The sequence below is a fragment of the Mus pahari genome, chromosome 4 (genome assembly GCF_900095145.1).
Source record: "Mus pahari chromosome 4, PAHARI_EIJ_v1.1, whole genome shotgun sequence".
Lineage (NCBI taxonomy): Eukaryota > Metazoa > Chordata > Mammalia > Rodentia > Muridae > Mus > Mus pahari.
In genome coordinates, this window is record NC_034593.1 from 94,519,166 (window position 1) to 94,541,684 (window position 22,519).

At 49.2% G+C, this 22,519-nt stretch overlaps 1 protein-coding gene across 2 annotated transcripts; it reads right to left on the minus strand.

Moving 5' to 3' along the window:
* Positions 1–228: 228 nt before the first annotated feature.
* Mov10 (Mov10 RISC complex RNA helicase) lies at positions 229–21,553 on the minus strand. Of its 2 annotated transcripts, XM_021195781.2 has the most exons (21): positions 21,164–21,553; positions 20,845–21,062; positions 9,523–9,726; positions 9,050–9,285; positions 8,703–8,964; positions 7,584–7,718; positions 7,206–7,374; positions 6,258–6,412; positions 5,817–5,993; positions 5,547–5,694; positions 5,124–5,282; positions 4,792–4,895; positions 4,534–4,631; positions 4,231–4,447; positions 2,674–2,791; positions 2,368–2,559; positions 2,165–2,239; positions 1,248–1,373; positions 1,082–1,170; positions 711–832; positions 229–628 (listed from the first exon to the last, which is right to left on the minus strand). In XM_021195781.2, exons 2-21 carry the CDS (start codon positions 20,979–20,981, stop codon positions 537–539), a joined length of 3,015 nt encoding a protein of 1,004 aa, XP_021051440.1. In that variant the 5' UTR covers positions 20,982–21,062; positions 21,164–21,553; the 3' UTR covers positions 229–536. The 2 variants fall into 2 exon arrangements, with proteins under 2 accessions (XP_021051440.1, XP_029393631.1); XM_029537771.1 differs by having other exon boundaries at positions 20,845–21,251.
* Between the last annotated feature and the right edge of the window lie 966 nt (positions 21,554–22,519).

Below are 22,519 nucleotides of genomic sequence, written 5' to 3' on the forward strand. Positions count from 1 at the left end.
GGAGTCTAGTAAAGGATGAGGTCATGTTTGGCTGACTGCCTGGGTGGGTGAGGGGAGTGGTCTGGACCATTGGCTAAACATAGCCGCCTATGGGTGGCTTCCTAGTCCATCGGGTTTCCTCCCGCTAAGCAGCTATGAAGGGGCGTGGCTCCGGGTAGATACCCTCCTGGAGGGTCATCTTGGGGGCACAGGAAGCAAGACCAGGCCAATGAGACATAAGCAAGAGGCTTTTGCATAGAACAGCATTTTGTTTTTCTTAAAGCAGCTCAGCAGCAGAGTGCTTGCCTAGCATATTTGAGGCTCTGGGTTCAATCCCCAGTACGGCAAAGGAGAGGGTAAAAAAAGCTTTCTTCCTCCCCCTTCCTCCGAGTTTTAGCAGCTTGGGTTGTCTTCCCTAGCAGAGGAAGGGGAGGAATGGTCTGGGCTGTAAACTTCCCGGCCTTCCCATCTCTTGCAGGGACAGGCGGGCTGGGTTCTGGGTCAGGGATAGGCAGCAATAAGGCTTGGCTGGTGTGAGAAGGCGGGCGGCTGTGTCCTCAGAGCTCATTTCTCCACTCTGGCTCCACTTGTAAGGGCAGGCCCCCTTCACCCTCCCGCTCCTGGCGGAGATTCTGGTGACGGCGGGGCCCTGGAGGGAAAAAGAGACATCCTTGGTTATCCTGATGGCTCCCCACACTTCACCTCCCTGGCCCACCGCAACCCATCCATACCTGAGGTAGAGGGGCTGAGTTTGCTCAGACCTTGGAGCAAGTCCTGTCCCTGCTGCAGGTCCAGTTTGGCAGGAAAGGGGCACCCAGTATATCCCCCGTTTTCTTTACAGAATTCCAGGAACCTGAGGGGCACAAAACATCGGCATGCATGGGTAACTGTGGAGAGGAGCCGAGTGTGGCGGCATATGCTCGGCACTGTTACATCTGAGGCAGAGTTGCTCCACTTCACTTATTAATACAGGGTGGGCATTGTGAACACCAACAGCTCTGAGGACTAAGGGAGAAGTAAGCCAGTGCTCAGCAAGGACAAACCTCCCCCAGGCTGGGGCTCGTGGTCGCTAAGAGCAACTACGGGGGCTGGGAACACTTACGTTTTCCAGTCTGGGTCGTGGCCTAGGAGGAGGGGGTTGCCCACTACGATGAGCAAAGCCTTGGCCCGGGTCACAGCAACATTGAACCTCTGGAAGGAGGAAGCGGTAATGTCATCGAAGGGACAGGTCCCATGGAAGGATTCACACCACCCACAAGCCTACAAACCTTGGGGTTCTTAAGGAAACCGAGGTTAAAGTCTAGATCCAGCTGTACAAAGCTCTGGCTGCTTCGGACGGTGGAGATGAGGATGACGCTGCGTTCTTGGCCTTGGAACTCTTCCACAGAGCCCACCTAGAAGAGCGCAGAGGCAGGGCGTTAAAGATCAGACAGGCCAAGGAGGAACCTCAGTGACAGACCTGCTCTAGGGGACAAAGCTGCCAGGGAGGTACAGACGAGACACTGGGTACTTGGAGATGAGTAAGAGGATCTCAGAGGACAGGAGGCCTGCTGTGGAGGCCTGCGGGACAGAGCCAGTTATAGGGTGGGGGGGCCTGGAAACTGTTCAAAGCAAACTGCAAAGCACTGCAAAGAAGGGACAGAGCAGAGTTCTCATCTCTGGAGACAGCCACCAGTTTGGTCAGAATTTCTGAGGGAGAGGCCAGTAAATCCTAACACAGCAGTGGTTTTCAACCCTGGCTCCACATATCACACTCAGCTGTGGATCTTTTAAAAAATCAAAACAATAACAACAAACACCCTACCAGAGCCCTGGCTCTGCCTCCGGGCAGCTATGTTAATTGGCTGGATGGGACCCAAGAAGTGGCATTATTAAACTTTAATCTGAATCAGTGTTGAGCCACCCCTCAAGAGCAGTTAAACTACATAGGAGCCTCGGGGCAATATCATGTGACAGGGTGACAGGCGTTATCACAGGACAGGCGGGGTGGGTGGAGGGAGTTTGGACTTTAACCTTAGGCAGAGGCCACACACCTGACTGATTAAGACAATGCTGTTAGCTGGCAGGCTGCCAGATTCCACCTCAGAACCACCTGGGGGAAACCCCAGTTCCACATGGAGTAACAGGGTGGGACAGGACACCGCACAGGCTGAGATAAGGGGCGCATGAGCGAGAGTTAGGTTACCTTCAAGTCTTTGATGTCATCCAGTCCGCGAAGTTCTCGGTCAAGTTTTGTGATGCAGTAACGGATTTTTTCTACCTGGAGGGAGGAATAGGTGCCCTTCTCTTAGGCCGTCCCCCTCACATAACAGGAAGGCAGAGGCGGGCTGCTGGCCGGGGTGCTGGAGGGCAAAGAGGGAAGTCCTAGGCTTGGACTGAGGACCTGACCTGCTTCCGGTACGGAGAGATGACGCCCACATTTCGGGGGCTCAGGCGGGCTTTACCCTTCTTGGAGGAAGGGGCCAGGAGCTGTTTCAGGTATGACGTCACCGTAGCTGCCTCCTCAGGGTTGAAGAAGGATGGGCTATTGCCCTCTCTCTCATCTTTGCCCATTACACCGTGGAAAATGATGGGGAAGCCCTGGACACCATGAAACGAGAGGACACCTTCAGGCTCATCTCCCTGCCTCCCAACCCTCCAACCCAGCTAGGGAATCAGGGGTTCCAGGCCATGCTCTGCCTGCTAAGGCCTCACCTGCTGAGGCAGCCCCTCCCAGCGGCAGAACCGTTCCCGATCCACCACATCTGCGCAGGCCTGCAGCTCTCCATCATAGTACAGCTGGTTAGGGATGTCCAGGATGGTGGGGTGAGACCTAGGTGGCAGGAGGAGACAGAGCAAGATCCAAGACTTGCTTGTAGGGAACTCTGCTTCAAGTGCTCCCCACCCCTCAGTCGCTGGCCCTTTACTCAGCAGCCTTTACATTCCTTTTAACAAACCTAGAAATTAGGACCCATTCTCAGGTTTAAGTTTACCAAACAAAGATAGTCCAGCAAACAGATTATCATCTTTTGTCATCACTCTTTAATTATGTTGCACCCCAAAACTATTAAGTATCGACCCAGAGGCATCTACAGAACTTCTGCAATTGTCACTGAGTGGTGTGGGCAGTCATGCTATGGCGATGGGTGTGGAGGTCAGAGGACAACCTTGTAGAGTCAGTTCTCGCCTTTCGCTAGGTATGTATAGCTGTTCTTTTACCCACCCATCTCAAGCCTGCCTTTTTGAGATTGTGTCTTACTGTGCAGCCCAGTCTAGCCTTAAACACTCAATCCTCCCGTCTCTCTGAACCTCCAAATGCTGGGATTATAGGCATGTGCAGACACGGCCCAGTTTACATTTACCAAACTCTTAAGTGATTTTTTTACTATTTTTAATTATGTATATGTGTATGCATGTGACCAAGGGGGCCAAAGGTGTCAGATCCTCCAGGGAATGGAGTTAGGAGGCCAGGCCACCTGACACGGGTGCTGAACACAGGTTCTCTGCAAGACTCTAAAGTCCCACATTTACCAGACTCACACTGACAGTCGACAACTCATGTAAGCACTGATATCCCTTTACTACACATGCATAAGATGGTTAGGGTGGTATGCACCTACAGTCCTAGCTACTCAGGGGGCTAAGGCAGGATTGCTTGAGCCAAAAGGTAAGCTCAGCATAGGCAATACAAACAGATCCTGTCTCAAAGGGAAAAAGAGAGTCGAGGATGTACATCAGTACATCAGACACCTGAAAACAGCATGCAAGGTCCTGGGCTCAAGAGCACCAACCAAAAAATAAAAATCGTGCTGGGCGTGGTGGCGCATGCCTTTGATCCCAGCACTCGGGAGGCAGAGGCAGGCAGATTTCTGAGTTCGAGGCCAGCCTGGTCTACAAAGTGAGTTCCAGGACAGCTGGGGCTATACAGAGAAACCCTGTCTCAAAAAAAGACAAAAATAATAATAATAATAATAAAAATCACACATATATAGGACACAGTTGAAAAATGTAATTCAACCAACAATCCTTCTTAAGGAAAGCTGTATGCTCCTTGCCTTTCTTAGTTCTTGCTGAATCGCATAGAAACTTAGATCCATCCAGACACTTTCTGCTCTGGTGACCCTTCAATATGCAGATAAATCATTGGTCCAAAAACCTGCTAAGTCCCAAGACAAGCATCTGAAAAGGGGGTTACCAAGAGGAGCCCCCCTCTTCCAGCTAACAGCCACTGTGACGATGTGAGATGAGCCACAGGGGAGGGAACAGTGATACCTGTAGTTTCGGAGCAGTTTGGTGATGAACTGGGGGTCATAGCCATTGGGGCCCTTCTTATACAAGGAGTTGTAGGTGAGCAGGCGCTCTAGCAGAGAGTAGCCGAGTCCGTGCTTCAGGGCTAGTGGCGAGCGCAGCACAGGGCCCAGCTGCCGAGGGTCTCCTGCCAGCACCAGCTGCCCTCCGGGATTGCCTGTTTCCTTGACATCCATCAGTCCTGGGAGGCAGGAGGAGAAAGGTTAAATGGTGGGATTCAAATCAGTGTGGGGTGCTGTACCTGTAACCCATCCTGAGCCCCCTCACCTGCTATGGCCACCAGACTCTCAGGTTCCATGCAGTGGCCAGCCTCATCGATGAAGATGTGTGTGAAGTGATCGATGGGAAACTGGGCTGACACCAACCTGGGAGTGTCAGGCCAAGCAGGGGTCATTCCCAGGCACCCAACTACCAAACCTGAACTCTGGCCCTTCAGTTCACCCTGCCCTCAGGAACCCTTCCTCTTTCCCTAGCCCTATACCACATTACTCTTCCTAGCACTTGATACACAAGTCATATACTTACCTGCTGGCAGTGATGAGGGTGGTAATTAAGACCCGATATTGCTGCAGATGCTTCTTAGCAGGATACACATATTCTCCCTTCTTAGCATCCCAGTTACAGCAGGTCTATGGGTTAGGAAAGCATCAGAAATCAGCCTAGCTCTTCCCTTTCTCACATCTCTCTCCCCTTGGCTATGAACCACTTATTTACCTGCCTCCCTCCTTTTGTAGACAAGGAAACTGAAGTCCCCAGAGAGGTCCTGACCCACCCAAAGTCACACAGCAAGTCTTCAAGTGCTCTGAGAGCCTCCCAGACACCCGTCATCCCTTGGCTCTCTGTGCTTCCTCACATACCTTAATGTCTTCAGGCACCATTCGGATGTCCCTGCTGGGGGCCAGGAGGCGGTAGATGGAGCTGGGCAGGTGGACCCGAAGCCGCTGACAGAGGAGGTCAGCCCCTGAGTTGGATGGAGTACAGGCCAGGATGTGGGCTTTGGGCAAGTGCTTCACTACCTGAGACAAAAAGATAGTCTGGGCAGACGTGTTCTATGACATGGGACTCAGATTGCATTTGCCTTCCAGATGTCTGCTAGTCCTGATGACACCTTGGTGCTGGATATCAGTAAATTCACGTCTGCATATATACACACACCAATACTCAATAGTCATAATGACTCTAATCCCTACTTCCTCTTTGGGTGACTGTTCAAGTATAGAAACATTCAGCCCGCTGGAAGCAATATAATTGCAGACATACGCTAGGGGCTTCAGCCTCACCTGTTTGATGGCCTCCACTAATGTGACAGTCTTGCCGGTACCTGGAGGCCCAAAGATGATGTAGGGGGCAGGCCGGGTGGTACCCCTCACAATGTGCTTCATGGCTTGCAGCTGCTCAGGGTTTGACTCCAGACTCCGATCGTACAGCCTGGAAGGCAATGGGTCCAAGAATATGAACTTGAAGCCATCCTGTATGCCAAGAGGCTTCTGGGACTCCATTCCCAACATCCATACCCCAAGTAGCCCCTGGATCCCTGCCCACAGTCTCACTTGAACTTCACATCTGAGGGCAGCAGCGAGACCCCACGGGAGGCCACAGGAAAAAGCATGGGCCATAGCACCCAGCGCCCCGTCAACTCTAGGGCCCGGTGCTGGACCCGAAGGGGCTGGCGGTTGAAGGTAAAGTTCACCTTGAAGGTCAGCCCATCCACAAATCGGCTCAGGAGGCTTTGGGAAAAAGTTAAGTGGGAGAGATGTAGTTAGGTGGAATGGGTAGTAAAAATTCAGGACCCTCTCTACCTCGCACCATTCCGCTCCCTACCCCCTCCTTTCCCAAAAGGTCCTTACAAAGTTCTCTGGGAGAAGAAGCCATTCACACAGCTTGTGAACCCTGTGTCCAGGGTCCTAGTCCTCTCTGAAAGCAAGATCTCCTACACCCAGGACTTAGAAGCCTGATGGTCGCCTAGGTAATTTGTTTCTTCCAACACTCACCTTGTAGAAAAGCTCAGCTTGACACGGTCCAGTTCCACCTTGTGCACAAAACCCTTATAGGTGACAGGGTCATTCTGTTGGGTCTCAGAGGACAAAAGGGCAAAAAGGTGGTCACCTCGTAGCACCGAGGGACGGCTCTCTGCCACACCAGGAACCTGCAGGGTATGAACAAAAGCAAGCTTTTGCACCCAGTGGCCTTAGTCCCTCCCTGGCTCTGGCCTTACAGCTCCAACTCACCCCAGCTTTTCTCTCCTACAAGGCAAAGCAAGAATCAGGGAAAGGCCGGGCAGTGGTGCCAATGTCCCCAGTCCAGCTAGCTGCTTCTTGGCCAGTTCAGTTCCAGTTTTGCCTTTAGCACCTTGGTGAGAACTCCTTCTTGTAACAACTTTTCCCTCAGCATCTTAGCTGTCTCTCTTCCTGCCTGCATTCTTGTGTATTAGTCCATTCTAGTAAGTTTGAGTTTGTGTGTATATATTCAAAATGTGAGGGCTGGTGAGATGGCTCAGTGGGTAAGGGTGCCTGCTGTTAAGTTTCACAACCTGAGTTCCATCCCTGGGACCTACACAGTGGAAAGAGAAAATGGACTCCTGCCAACTGTTCTTTGTCCTCTACATGTAGGCTATATATGTTGTACACACACAAAATAGATAGATAAACACAATTTTAAACACCAAAATGTGAACATTTCAAAGGGGTCTGAGAGTTATCTAATAAAACTGGGAAAATAAGGAACTCGTCAAGGTTGCACAGCTAGGGGCAAAAATCTAGATTATAACACACTGCCCTGCTCTGGCATGTTTTGGGGGGTGACAGGAATCTTAGCCTGCTCTTTGCCCATACCCTCTGAGACAGGAATTTTTGTATGTCTGTCGGGCTGTCCTGTTTACCCTTTGACCTCCTTCAAGCTGTCATGGGCCCACCTTCCCCACAGCAGGGCCGAGTCCTAACCTCCAGGGTGAGCAGCCTGGGATTCTGGTCCACAGGGTCCCAGGTCATGGGTACTGACTCCAGGTCATAGTGCCGGATGTCATGCTCCATCTGCAGCTCCTCCAGGTGCAGCAGCAGCCGGAGCTTCACCTCATAGTTCCTGGATTTCAGGGTTGTCTCCAGTTGGGCCCTGGGAAGGGTGGTTGAGTCGCTGCAGGATCATAGTGGGTCAGGCAACCCCCCTGCTCTGGGGTTCTACCCTTTCATTCATCCCCACACCGGACATGCTGTGGGTGCCAAGGGCCGTTGAAGGTGAACCAGTGAGTAAGCAGACAGGGAAGAGAGGAACTGGCGGAAAGAGGAAGACAAGGGAGCACGCGCCCAAGAGCTGGCACTTACTTGATCTCAGCAACCTCCTTCGGGGCAGTGAAGATGCTTGGTCCCTGAAGAAGGGTAGGGAGCAGCTGTCGGAGGAGGACGGGTGGGTAATAGGTCCCTAGGGCCAAACTTAGCTCTAGTTCATAGCCCTTGGCTCTGTGAGAGGAAAGAAAGCATGTCCTAAACACAGAAACACCTCATCTTCAGTCTCTGGAGAGGTCCCCATGGAGCCTGCAGGAAACATTTCTACGGACTTCTGCAGTGTGGTCAGCAGCCATCTAAAGATGCGGTACTCCTTAGCGTATGCAGCTAAGGTTAGACCAGCGAAGGTTATGCAGTCCAAGGTTAGACCACGCTCATTTCTGTAAAGCCTAATACTTGGGAATATTTAAAAGAAATATTTTATGAGCTGGGTGTGGTGGCACAGGCCAGCATTTAGCAGTGGAGAAGAATACAAAAAATGTAAATATAAGCAATACATGCTCTTTTGAAGAAACACCACCAAAACAATATATTATAAATAAGTAACACTTATCATTCAGAGACAGTCAACTTTAACTTTTTGGTATATAATCTTTCAGACATTTTTTATTTTTTTCCTTTTTTTTTTTTTTTGAGAAAGGTTATTACATAGCCCAGGCTGGCTTCAGACTCGATCAGTAGTCAGGGTTGACCCTGAACTCCTGCTCTCGAGGTCCTAGTGGTGGGCTTGCAGGCATGCATCCATGGCCTTTTGATTGACTGTGGTGCTGGGATATAATCCAGGGCCTACCGCATACCATAATTTGTTTATACATATATATCATTAACAAAAGGAGCATATGTCGTAACTATAAAGACCTAATTACATGGCTTGCATTTATTACTCATTATTTTAAAATGCTTATCCTTCTATGAATTTGTGTGTATGAAGAGAGTGCCAGAGCTCCTGGAAAAGGTCTATGACACAGTGCCATTTCCCTACAGTGTAAACACTTCAGAGTCTTCACACTGTGCTGGGATCTGCTTCTCTCACGCACCTTGCTCCTCTGATGTGAAAGGGATGAGACCCAGAAGAGGGAGTGACCTGAAGATGGGGAAGGGGGCTCTGTCTCTCCTGGCTCAGTCTGCCCAAGTGCCCACACAGTCCTATCTAGTTACCGGTCGGGCCTCTCTCCTTCCTCGATCCGGTTGGTCAACACAGAGTTTCTGGTGAGCCGAGGGGGGCGTTTGAAGGGAGTTGTGGGTTTCAACTGTGCAGCCAGGGGACTGTGGGTGACAGCTGCCAGGAATCGGGCAATGTAGAAAGTTTCTGCTCCTTCTGCTCCAGACTCCCCAGGTCCCAGGAGTTCCCAGAGGACAGTGGCTGGGAAGTAACCCACAATGCTGGTCTTACAGTAGATGTGGAGTTCATAGCTTTCACCTGGAAGAAGTTAGCTGAGTGAGGGAGCAACCTAACCCAGCACCCCCATCACGAGTCAGGAGCCCCCTGGACACAGACCACTCACCGGGGCCCAGCGGGCAGGGCAGGTCCTGTTCTCCATGGTAGAAGACAAACTGGGGTGTCCAGCACAGTGGGAATAGATGAGTGAGGGTGACAGGCTTGGTTCCTCCGTTCCGAAGCCGTAGGGTTAGTACCTCCTTTCGGTTCAAATCCAGGCGGATAAGGAGTTGCCCGTCTCGGGCTTCATGGGGCCCCTGGACCTCCACGTCTACCCCATGCTTCCCGTGAAGGTATTCAGCCCTGGGGAGAGAGCGAGTAGGGGGAATGGTGAGGAGAGACCTTGGACTGAAATTGCCCTGGGGAAGGCTTAGGAACTTGGCAGAGTGTCAGATGTGTTTGGGAACCACCTCTACTGTGGATTAATTCTGCCTCTCTTCCTCCCTTGAGGGGGTGGGGGTTTACCCTAGCCCAGGGAAAGCCACTGTTTTTTTTTAAGCCAGATACCCCATTCCCTTGCCCTCCCTGCCCCCCACACACCTGTCGTGAAAGATCCTGGCCAACAGGGATCTGTGTTGTTTGCTGAGGTTCGACCCTGGCTTTATTCGCCTCTTTTCTGGTAACTGCACATCAGCCCAGCGGTCTAGTTTGAAGAACCTGACCCGAGTCTTGGTGACGAAGGCCAGATTTGCAATCTTCATTCCATACAGCATGGAGGAGAAGCCAGGGGCAGGGGTCCCATAGCTGCCAGAAGCAGAGGATACTGGGAAGTGAGGGAAGGCAGGGTGGCTGTGGAGATGGTGCTGGGGAAGGTCCGAGGGCTGCTTTGTGCAGGGACCCAGCAGCCCTGCTTCGAGGCAGGATGGGACTCGTGGCAGAGACTCTGGCTAGGGATGGTAGGGATCTTTAACAACTTAAACAAGGCATTGGGGCTTTCCAACACAAAATAATCGGCTTAAACAGCACTGTGGAGAAAAGTCCAATATTGGTCTGTTGGCTGGGGAAGAGTGAGGGAAGACAGAGAGAAAAACAGATTTTTTTTTTTTTTTTTTTTAAATGGAAACTACTTTTGGGACATTAAAAATAAAAAATAAAAAGTGCAGTGAGAAGAGCTAAGGCTCAGGGGAAGCTGAAAAAGATGGCTCACAGGAATGGACAGGGCCCAGACTGTGGGGAGGGCTGAGAAAGGGGCCAGAGAGAGCAGAGATGTCCAGGGTGTGGGCAAAGTAGCGGATCGGACAGCAGTTTCCACCGGAAGTCAAAGGGTGCAGGTGGAACCCAAGCAGGAAGGGAAAGGATCCTTCTCCCGAGATCAAATAGCCTGGCTTTGTGCCTAGAGAGGTGAAGACAGGACAAGTGGTCAGCAGGACAGCCTCACGGCTCGGCACCCGGAGTTCAGTGTAATCCACTGCACACATACTTACAGAGGCATGTTAGGTGCCAGGCACTGTACTTGCAGCTGGGTTCCAAGCTACCTGACAAGGCCTTGAGGAGCACTCAGGGAGCACCCATACGTTCTAGCATAGTGATGGTATCTACTTGCTGACTGCCCGGAGCAGCTCACTGGCCCAAGCCAGGGCACTGAGGACTGTCTGGGGCAGGGGCAGGTCTCTGAGGAATGAGTGGGCATTGACCGGGCAAAGGCAGCACAGGTCAAGCAAACTGATGGGTAGGTACAACGGAGCTGTGCATCAGCTGGGCCACCCTGCCTGCACTTTGCTTTCTTCAACTATGGAGATCTATGGAGCTCAGAGCTAAGAGTGCTATGGAGCATTTGTGAGGGTTGAGGTTCAACCCTTAGCACCAAAAACCCAAAACCAAAACAAAACAACCCAAAAAACAAAACAAAACAAAACAAAACAAAACAAAAAAAAACCCCTAAAAACAAATATACAAAATACCACCTAACTCAACCCCTACTCTCCACCTCCCCTTCCCCCAAAAGACAAATAAATAAGATGGGGATTGAAGACCTGGCTTAAAGGGCTACCATAAGGCTCACTTGAGGTACTGACATTGCAGGAAACCATTTAGTCCAGTGCTTGGCACAAAGCAGACCTCAGTAAGGGAGAGAGATGGTTAATGTCACATACACTTGGTTTGTACTACAGTGAAACGTTCCAAGAAAGGGATGACAGGAGGTGGCAGAGATGGGCAGAGCCAGACAGTGTTTCGCGGCAGGCCAAAGAGCCTGGACATGACTTTGACTTTCAGCAGCCCTCCCTCTCCTTTCTGGTACCCAGGAGACAGAGGAGGGTCCCAAACACATGACGTACTTGACGAACAAAGTCAAGATCTGGAGGAGTGGATAACCTCCCTTAAAGTTTGCCAGGACTGCTGGGCTGTTAGTCTATCCTAGCAACTGTGTGGTGATCCTTAGTAACCCATCACCAGGGCCGTATCAGCAAGGTTGCTTGTAAGAGCACACAGTAAGGTCCTGGTGGCTCAGAACATCCCCCTGGGTCCCGTACCTGTTTCTCTGCCTCTCTCCTTCATCCCTAGAAAGGATATGATTCAGACAATACTGAAGAGGCTATGATTTCTTTTTAAAAGAAGGATGGTAAGTCATTTGAAAGCATGGGGAGGACTGCTCGGCCAGCGTTAGCTGCCGTGGTTAGTGTCTGTATTAGTAGGAAGAGGCGGGGAGCAGGGACAACTTACTTTCAGCCCTTGTCAGAGGGTACCCTGTGGTTACAGAACCACTGCAGTTGGTGGGTTTTAAGCAGGGGAGTGGCAAGATCATGTGTGCGTTTCAGATCACTCTGGCACCGAGACTGGAGGATGGATATGCTGGAGGCAAGACCGTAAGTTAGGGAGACCGGTTAGAAGAAGGCCACTGCAGTTGTCTGGTTAAAAGATACCATAGGCCTGAATAAGGCAGTGCTAGAGACAGGCGAGGGGACAGATCTGATCATATTCAAAATGCAAATGAGCAGAATTTGGTGACTGACAGGAAGGAGAATAGAGAGTGGAAAGAGGGAGGCATTTAGAATACCCAAATCAAGGACTTTGGTTCTGGAACTGTTGCCGAGGAAGGAGAAGGTAGGTCACCAGGCAGACCATCACATTTGAATTGGATACATTGGGTTTGAGAAGCCTGTGGTCCAAAGGCAGCTCTGCTTATGTGAGGCTCACACTAAAGTCAAGGTCAGAACCTAATAATACTAGGGAGTTCCTTGATAGTAGTTAAAACCAAGGACTCATGCTTGGGACCTCCCTGAGAGCCCCAGTAGTCTTCAAACAGCCAAAGTCAACACAGGCCAGGCAGGAAGGGAAGGAAGACAGAGAAGCCTCAAGAGGGAGAAGAATCAGAAAAGAACCTTGTAGAACCAGGCATGGTGGTTCACACCCAGAATCCCAGCAGAGGCTGAAGACCACCCCAAATCCGAGATTAGCCTAGCCTGTGTAACAGGTTGTGATTATCCAGGGATATAGTAAGATACCCCCTCAAAAACAAACTAGGTTGAGTGCTGTAGTGCACACCTTTAAGCCCAGCACTTATGAGGCAGAGGCATGTGGATCTCTGTGAGTCTGAGGCCAGCCTGGTCTACAGAGTGAGTTCCAGGACAGCTAAAGCTACACATCAAAAACAAACAAACAAACAAACAAACAAACAAACAACAAAGATAAGTGAAGGCCGATGGAAATAGCTGAACGTCCAAGTACTTGCTGCCCATTCTGACAACCTGAGTTTACCCCTGAGCTACCTATAGATGGTGAGAGGAAAGAGCTGACTCCCAGGAGCTGTCCTGTGACCTCTACACAAGCACACACTAAATATATGTAATTTAAAGAGGAATGGAAATGGGATGTTGATATGGAGGAGTCCACAGTGAAAAGCATGATAGAAAACAGAAGATATGGTGCTATGTATGAGAACGCAGGTGTAAGTACGCATGCCTACAGAGAAACGAAAGGTATTCATTGGAAGTGTTAGGATATTTAAGTGAGCCGGCACTGGAAATGCAGTGTGAAAGGCCTTCACTCCAAACTCTTGCTAAAGTAGACTGCACATCCAATTCTTGTTTGATAAGCACTCCTAAACTTTGTATACATAAACAGACATCATTCTGTGACAATGCTTTATGGTGTCCTCCTCCTCCTGAACAGCGGCAGAGAGTACCACAGCTTTAATTTAAATGGTGTGGTCAGTTCTCCCATGACAGAAGCAGGCAGCCCAGGTTTTTTATCTTTTTATTTTTTTTTAGATTTATTTATTTATTATATGTAAGTACATCATAGCTGTCTTCAGATATTCCAGAAGAGGGAGTCACATCTCACTAAGGATGGTTGGAAGCCACCATGTGGTTGCTGGGATTTGAACTCAGGACCTTCTGAAGAGCAGTTGGTGCTCTTAACCGCTGAGCCATGTCTCCAGCCCCCAGGCAACCCAGGTTTTTAATATATATCTTTAAAAAAAAAATTTTTTTTTTTTGAGACAGGGTTTCTCTGTGTAGCCCTGGCTGGCCTCAAACTCAGAAATTCGCCTGCCTCTGCCTCCCAAGTGCTGAAACAAAAATTTATTTCATGTATATGAGTACACTTCAGCTGTCTCTAGACAAACCAGAAGAGGGCATCCAATTGATCCCATTACATGTGGTTGCTGGGAATTGAACTCAGGACCTCTGTAAGAGCAGTCAGTGCTCTTAACCACTGAGCCATCTCTCCAGCCCCTGCCCACAGTTTTCAATATTATAATAATCATACACACATACACACACACACACACGACCCCTTGTACTTTTAAACAAGACACACTCTTGGAGGTAGACTTTCTGGGTGGGCCAAAGAGAACAAATAAACTTGTAGAACTTAGGTAAAAAGGTAATTTCCATTTGGAGAAACTGGCCTTCAACTCAGGATTCTACTGTCTCATCCTTTCAAATACTGAATTTGTAGGTATATGCCACCATACCCTGCACAACGGAATATTCAAAATTGCCTCCTAACCAGCTGTGCAAATTTATGTTCGCATTAGTACGAGTTTCAGACCGCCCTTTCCCTAGTCCCTAACATTGGAAAACTTCAACCATTTATATTTTTTACATTGTTTTTTAGAAACAATTTCGAGATTAGCTCAGGCTAGCTTCAAAGTCCTGATCCTCCTGCCTCCACCAAGAAAGTGATACATGCCTGGCTAGTTTAACATTTTTTTTAATAAAGTATCTTATTTAAATTTTTATTTCCTTGGTCAGTCACATAGCTGACAGGGTCTCACTATGTAACTATGACTGGCCTTGAACTTGAATAGATTCCCATGTGATGATCGTATATGAACTTTACCTAGCTTGTCTAGTCTGCTGTATCGCCTTTAACACCTGCCTGAACATATTTAGGCTGTTACTGTTGACCGTACTTCTGGCTTTGTTTGACTTCCATCCCGGGACAATCCCTTCCATAGGCGGGGCTACCAAACACAGATCCAACCACTAACAACTCCATGTTGCACAAACATAGCTATCCCTTAGGTATGTGACACTAAGTGTAGTTACAGTGCAAGGGCAGCAACATCTCCTCTACCAGCAGCAGCACCCTTTTCCAAGTACTTACTATGTGCTGTGCTAAGTACCCAGGTGTATGACCTGGCCATTTCTCACAGTACCCAGTACAGACTGCCCATGCAGAGTTCAGTCACCCATCCGCAGGAATTTCAGCCACTCCCATCAGTGCTCCTCAGCAGGCTTTTGTGACTAAGCAGACAGTCTTAATCTCTACCACCCTGCCCTGCCCTCTGTTGTTTGTTGTTCTGACAGCTAATAGAAAAAAAAAAAAAAAAAAAAAAAAAAAAAAAAAAAAAAAAAAAAAGCCAAAGCCAGCTCAACATGGTACCAGATTTGGAAGTGATCTTAAGGAATATCTAGCTTTTCCAAGGCGGTTGCAGTTCTCATTAGTGGGTCAAAACCAGGCTTGACTTTATTTGTCAGGATTTTTGAAAAAAGGCTAGCTATGTAGCCCACACTCCCCTTAAGCCTGTGTCCTTTTCTGCATCTGCCTCCCAACCACTGGACTTACACACACGAGCCATCATGCATGGCATCCCAGTACTTCTGAGAGCTGAGGCAGGGGGACTGCTGCCAGCTCGAGCACAACCTCCATTACACAGACCTAGAGTCTCTCTTCCTCTTTCACAAGCGCGTACCCGCCTCTCCCACAGTCAAGAGCCAATAATAGAAAAGAGTATATAGCCATTTTTTTTTAGGTAGACAGTTTAGTTTTGTTATGTTCTTCGAGACAGGGTTTCTCTGTGCAGCCCTGGTGGTCCTAAAATGTTCTGTAGACCAGGCTGGCCTCGAACTCAGGAATACCTCTGCCTCTAGAGTGCTAGGATTAAAGCCTCACTGCCTGGTGAGCTGCTGTTTTTTTTGTTTTGTTTTGTTTTGTTTTTAAGGGCAGACAGTTTTGTGAAGGCTGTGTATAGAACTAGGTCACCAAGAATAGTGCGGTTTATACTGGGAATGAAGGGGAAGACAGGAAACCATGTTCCACGCAAGAAGCCAAGGGTATTTTCTTTCCTTCTCTCTTTTGGTTCAGTTTGCCATAATTTTTTCAAAATTTATTTATTAAATTATTTTATTTCACAATCCAAATGTTGCCCCCTTCCCGGTCCCCCCTCGCAGAGGTCTTCACCTCATTAGCCCTCCCTTTTGCCCTGCAATTTATTTCCTTTTTGTTTTTTATTTTAAAGATTTATTTATTTATTATATGTAATTACACTGTAGCTGACTTCAGACACTCCAGAGGAGGGCATCAGATCTTGTTACTGATGGTTGTGAGCTACCATATGGTTGCTGGGATTTGAACTCTGGACCTTTGTAAGAACAGTTGGTGCTCTTACCCGCTGAGCCATCTCACCAGCCCCTGTATTTTATTTCTAAAACCTTTATTATGTCAGTCTATTTTATTTTGTTGATTTGCTTTTGATCTTTTTAAAAAAGATTTATGATGTACACACTGTTCTGTCTGCATGTACACCTGCATGCCAGAAAAGGACACCAGATCTCATTACAGACCGTTGTGAGTCACCATGTGGTTGCTGGGAATTGAACTCAGGACCTCTGGAAGAGCAGCCAGTGCTCTCAACCTCTGAGCCATCTCTCTGCTCGCTTTTGATTTTTTTAAAAAAAGATTTTTATTTCACATGAACAGGTGCCTTGCTGCTCTATGTATGTCTATGTACCACTCCTGGTGTACTCGGTGCCTGTAGAGACCAGGAGAGGATACCAAAAGGTCCCAGAACCGGAGTTACAGATAGTTGCAAGCTGCCCTACAGGTCCTGGACAGTGAACGCAGGTCTTCTGTGAGAGCAACAAGTGCTCCCAATCCCGGAGCCATCTCTCCAGCTCCTGCTTTTCATTAATATCATTTGTTCTTTGAGAATTTCATACATGTGTACAATATATTTTGATCACACCCACCCCCCACTCCACCTCCCTGAATTTTCTAACAACATACCTTCCTCTCCAGTTCACGTCTTCTTTACTTAATCTGTTTAAGCACTTGCTTTTCTTTATTGTGTGCAGTGTGGCAGCAGGGGTGTTCGAGAGGGCAAGTCTTGGGAGTTGGTTCTCTCCTTCCACCAAGAAGATCCCAGGGATTGAACTCAAGTTCCCAGGCTTGGCAGTAAGTACTCTTAGCAGCTGAGCCATCTCCCCAGACTGCTTTGCCCTAAAACATCATCCATCAAGCCCTCTGTGGTGCCACCCACTGGAACATGGGTAACCTACCAGCTGCCATCCCCAAAGGAAAAAACCAACCCTTCCTTGTCCTGTAGCCATCAACTTCCAATAAATCCTCAGCTACGAGTGGGGCCTTATGAACTCCTTCCTCACTGATGAGGATGTAACAGAGCCATTGTGAGTTCAAGGGCTTGTGGTGTCCGGAGGGAGGACAGCACTCCACAGCGCCCCGCCCTCCTATCTGCCCGCTCTCATACTTTTCTGACCCCACTTCTCTGATGTTCCCTCAGCATTGGGTGGGAGGTGCTTTTGATTTTATTTTTTGAGATTTATTTATTTATTTTATGTATGTGAGTACACTGTAGCTGTACAGCTGGTTGTGAGCCTTCATGTGGTTGTTGGGAATTGAATTTATTTTAGGACCTCTGCTTCCTCAGTCTCTGCTTGCTCCAGCCCAAAGATATAGCTGACTTAAGACACATCAGAAGAGGGCGTCAGATCTCATTAAGGGTGGTTGTGAGCCACCATGTGGCTGCTGGGATTTGAACTCAGGACCTTTGGAAGAGCAGTCAGTGCTCTTACCTGCTGAGACACCTCACCAGCCCCGCTTTTGATTTTTTTGAGACATGGTCTTATATAGCCCAGGCTGGCTTAAAACTTGCTATATGCCAATGAAACCTTAAATTCCTGATCATCCCGCTCCCTAACCATTAAACTTGGTATTACAGGCATGAGCTACTAGGTCAAGCTGTCAATCTTCTAGTTTGAAAGGAGGGCTTCCATCTGTAATCGCAGTAGTACTCAAGAGGTTGAGGCAAAAGAACTGTCTCAAAATTTAGGCCAATCTGGGCTACAAGAATGCATTTCAGGCTGGGCAGTGGTGGCACACGCCTTTAATCCCAGCACTCGGGAGGCAGTGACAGGCAGATTTCTGAGTTCGAGGCCAGCCTGGTTTACAGAGTGAGTTCCAGGGCAGCCAGGGATATACAGAGAAATCCTGTCTTGAATTGAAAACCCCAAAAGGATGAGTTTCAGGCCAGCCTAGCAGGGCCTTGTTTTATCACCCTACCCTACCAAAGGGTGAGGGATGGGAGTGGGGAGACCAACAAAGCAAAACCATTTCCTTCCATCACCTCCTGTGGGCTCCAGCTCCTGCCTCCTGTCCATTCAATATAAAGACCTACTCTCCCTAGCAGGAAGCTCCTGAGAAGGGTGACTGGTGCTCACTTTAGCCCATTCAACTTGGATTCTGCAAGCACTTACTGGGCATCTACTACATATAAACTGTAGGTTGCGGACTGGGAGCCGAGACATACAGAACTTTCAAAGCAGGGGACTTGAATGTGTGGCGGGAAGGGCAGGAATGGAATTCTGTTGAGATGCACAGTGTCATCTAGTTGGAAATAGGCTACACCCAACATAGAAAGAGCAAGCCACGAGAATCCAGAGGAAGAAGCAAATAATCATGGTCTGAGTTTAAAGAACACAGTAGATCGGATGAGATGGCTGGAGGGGGAATGGAACTTTGCCATCAAACCGGATGACCCAAGTCCAACACACACACACACACACATATCCACTCACGCGTGCGCACACACACGCACGCGCACACATGCACGCACGCAGATGCATGCATACTCTCACTGAATAGGAGTTTGTAGCAGAGTGTTTTTTTTAGCACACACAAAGCTCTCATAGGTAGAACCCCACCACTGGGTGATCTGAAGGCAGGAGCTCAAGGCCACCAAGGTCAGTTAGGGACACAAAAGACCCTATTAAAAGGGGTGGGGATGCAGAGAACACCATTCATGTGGAAATCTCAGCCCTTGCTTAGAGGGTTGGAGGCTAGAGCAGTAACCTACTACTTCTGCTTTTTGGAGGGCTCTGGGAAAAATCTACTCACTGACTGTCTCTAAGGCATCTGCATCAGACATTCCTCATTTTTGTTGACTAGGTCTCATGACAGGATATACACCCAACACTCTAGTCAAAGACTTTAAACCAATACAGACATTTGATAGTAAGAAGCACAAATAGAAACTGCTAAAATTTGCATCTTTTAATTGTCACGTGCAAAGCTAATTTTTTAGGAAAAAGATATCCTCCCTATGCACTGAAACTTTTATCTGTCATTCAAGGCCAAGGTCAGTCTCCCAGTTTTATTTGGGTAAAATACAAGTGCATTTGGGCAAAGTTACCTTAAGGCTACAGATGCTGCTCAGGGGTGTCGTGTTTGCCTGCCTAGCAAGTGCAAGGCCCTGCCTGGGTTCAAGCTCCAGCACTGCAAAATGGAAAAACTAGGAGCAAAGCAGGCGGTGGTGGGTGGGGCATGCCTGCAATTCTAGCACACAAGAGTCAGAGGAAGGAAAAATCAGATGTTCAGGGTCAACCTTGGCTACATAGTAACTTCAAGCCTAGCCTGGATTGCATGAAATCCTGTCTCAAAAGCAAACCAGGATCAGAGGGATGATGATGGCTCAGTGCCCAGAGCTGGATTCTGGAGTAACCAAGTTTGATCAAGTGAGTTTAACAGCATGTAGCTCCAGCTCCGGGGAAGTGGATGCCCTCTTTTGGCCTCTATGGGCACTTACACATATATAGTGTACACATAAAAATAAATCTTACAGAAACCTACCAGATCCCAACAATGACAACAACAAAAGATACAAATCCAACAGTATAGCAGCTAGACACTGGTGTTTTAGGTCAAATCTGCTATTTCTGAACTTGGGAACCTGAGGCAGGAGAAACACTTAAGTTTGAGGCCAGCCTGTATGGTTAGAAACTTGACTAAAATAAATAATAGTCCCAATAAATTAGCTTAGTGAGATACTTTCCCTACCAGATGATCTGATCAAGTTCCTCACCCTCTGGTCTGTTTACAGCAAGAATTGCTCTCGATGTGTGATGTTTCCATTCGGTAAACAACACCCAGACGTCTGCTTTGAATCCCTAGCAATCCGGTGTATCTGGAGTTAGGCGCTCTCTTTCCCTACTTCCAAAGTACTAGACTTGTGTTCGCAGCCACACTGCACTTTGTGGACATAGGTGAACACGTGGGTGGAGACTTGTTGATTATCCATCCTGTGCTAAGTGCTCCTTACCTTCCTTCAACATTTTCCTTACTATCCCTAGCGTCGTTTCAGCCTGTTGTATGGTGTACTGTAGACTATACTGTATGCATATCATAGCTTGCGTACTGCATAGTTTTCATCTGTGTGTTCCCACAGTACCCAGCACAAGGTAGAGCATAATACAGGTCTTTGCCTCTATTTCAGAAGCCACTCAACCTTTTAATGTTCCTTTCAAGACATGTTCATGAATAACAGTAATATTCTGGTCAATGCGGGCAACCCCTACCTTCTCCCTTAACCTCAAGTCACACTACCATTAATTCCGTCTAAAACTCGTCCCAAATCATATAACAGCAGCCATATCTCACCCATATTAGCATTTTGGTCTGTTGCAAGGCAAATCTCTCAAAATCTGTTAAGGCCCAATCCCATTCCCCTGCTTATTAGTGCACCACTTTACACTCATCCCAGCTAAATTGCTTCTTCGGCTTCCATCCATGGCAGCAGCCTGTTGATAGAGGTGTTTCTGAAGCACACGTCTATGGTTTGACAGAAGTCTCTTTGATTTTTTACTTGGGTGGTAACAGGAAAAGGAAACCAAATATCTTCAGCCATTGGGAAAAGGGGCCTCTAGGAGGCTGTCCCTGGCCCCAGTCTCCATGGAGAAGCCACAGGTGCTAATGGAGGGTTGACTGCCTACGCAGTTTGTGTTCTTTTCTCCCTGAAGCTCCCCGAGATTCTCCCGCCTACCCTGGGCCTCTTCAGCTCTCCCGCAGCGTGGACCCTGCAGGCAGCCGTCCCTCAACAAGGGGGCGGGGATCCCCGCTTAGCCCGCGCCCACAGCGCCTTCCCTGTGGGGCTCCCCTCCCCCACCATCGAATCCTGGCCACCTCGAGCCGCGCGTGGGCACCGACCCCTCCCCGCCCGGCTGTGCAGAGCGGGCGGGCTAGGGGTGGCGCTGGCTGGGCGTGGGCAGGCGCCGGAGGTCTGCCAGGACCGGCCCGGCCTGATCGGCCCGGGGCTGCATCCCTGTGCACCCGCGGCGGGAAGGTGGCCCTACCACCCGGGGCGCTGGCCCCGCATCTTGGGGCCCGTGGTGGGCCGGCCCGTACCTGGGCTTGAAGTCGTGGTTGTAAATCGTCCGCAGCCGCTCGCGATCTGTCTCCAGGTCCAGTCCGCGTTCGGCCAGGAAACTCTCAAACCTCTGGCCGGTCTCCCGGAGCTTTCGGCAGCTGAACTTGCTAGGCATCGCGGCGGCGCCTGCGGCCCAGGCAGGAGGGTCCGCGGAAATGAAACTGAAAGTCGCCGCCGCGGTTTAGAGTTGGCTAGACTGGGGTGAGGGTGCAAAGGGGAAAAGCCCCCTACCTCTGACGTCTGCTCCGGCCGGCCACCTTCTCCCCGCCTGCCTCCCCTCCTCGGTCCTTCTCCTACCTGAGCCTTCCTTTCGGTCTCTTCGTCCAATCCCCTCCCCCTCTTCACATTAACTCTTTCCTAAGGAGTCTGACCCCTCCCTCAGGGCCCTCCCCTTACCCCAGCTCCCTCCCCTGGCAGGGAGCCAGGATCTGAACGTGGCTATCGCCTGGGGCCCCCTGAACAGCCCAGAGGACCTTGGAGCCTCAGCTAGGGCTACTCCCACGCCCACTCTCCAGAGCCTCGGGACATAGAAAAGCTGCAGAGCAAAGGGCAGGGCCCCGGACATGGGTCGGCTGCAGCTGGACTGGGGCCGCTCGTCCAGCACCTCCCCCAGACTGCCAGAGACATAAACCAGTACGGAAGCGAGCGGCACGCCCCCTCCCCCATTTCCCTGCTCTGGCTTTCTGATACAGAGGAAGGCAGAAGTCAAAGTTGGGGAGCGGGGGTGGATGGAGGGAGAGCAAGTGTCTCTAGATAAAGGGGTGTGCGTGTGGGAGAGAGGGACAAGAGCTTCTGCCAAGACCCAGTCCTTTTCTGGGCCACACAGGCTTCATAATACTTCAAGGTTGGAGATTCTTGCCCTTGAGCTATGCATTTGGGCACTTAATCGCACTCGGTTTGTGTTACTCTTCACTACTTATTGGCAGTAAATCATGGTTGCCCAGCCAGTCAAAAAACATTAGCACCCCGAGAGCCAGGCGTGTTAGGCAATAAATGGTTAACAGCGACAACATTAGTACCAGGAAAAGGAGTAGACCAATATGCTTAGGCAAACTAAGGGGTGGGGCTACTATAACAACAAATGTAAAACAAGCCTTCTGCACCTATTTATCCCCTGGAATGAAATTCAAACAAAACAAAACTCAAAACAAACAAACCCCATACACACTACAATGAGAAAGTGAGAAAGGCTGAATCTTCCAGAATTCCACATGTATTAAAGTTACTGTTCTCCAAAGTGGTTCCTTACAGTCTAACCGAGGGTAGGGAATGCCCCAAACAGGGTCAAGTTCCCCCTTGGTTAACTACTCCTAAGCCAACCACCAATAAAGCCAGGAATAACCAACCGACTTTAGCAACTGGAGATGCTATGCCGTCAGGAATGGAGCACTCAGGAATGGAGCACGGGGAAATTTTATGTCCTAGAAAATGATTATGTGAACTAGAGGAAAAAACTAGAAGTAGCCAGATGCTTGCCACCTCCAGACCTTCTCATCCCCTTTATATGATGAAGGCTCAGAGAAGATAGATAACAGAATTTTTTTTTTCTTTTTTTTTTTTTTGGTTTTGAGACAGGGTTTCTCTGTATAGCCCTGGCTGTCCTGGAACTCGCTTTGTAGACCAGGCTGGCCTCGAATTTAGTAATCCGCCTGC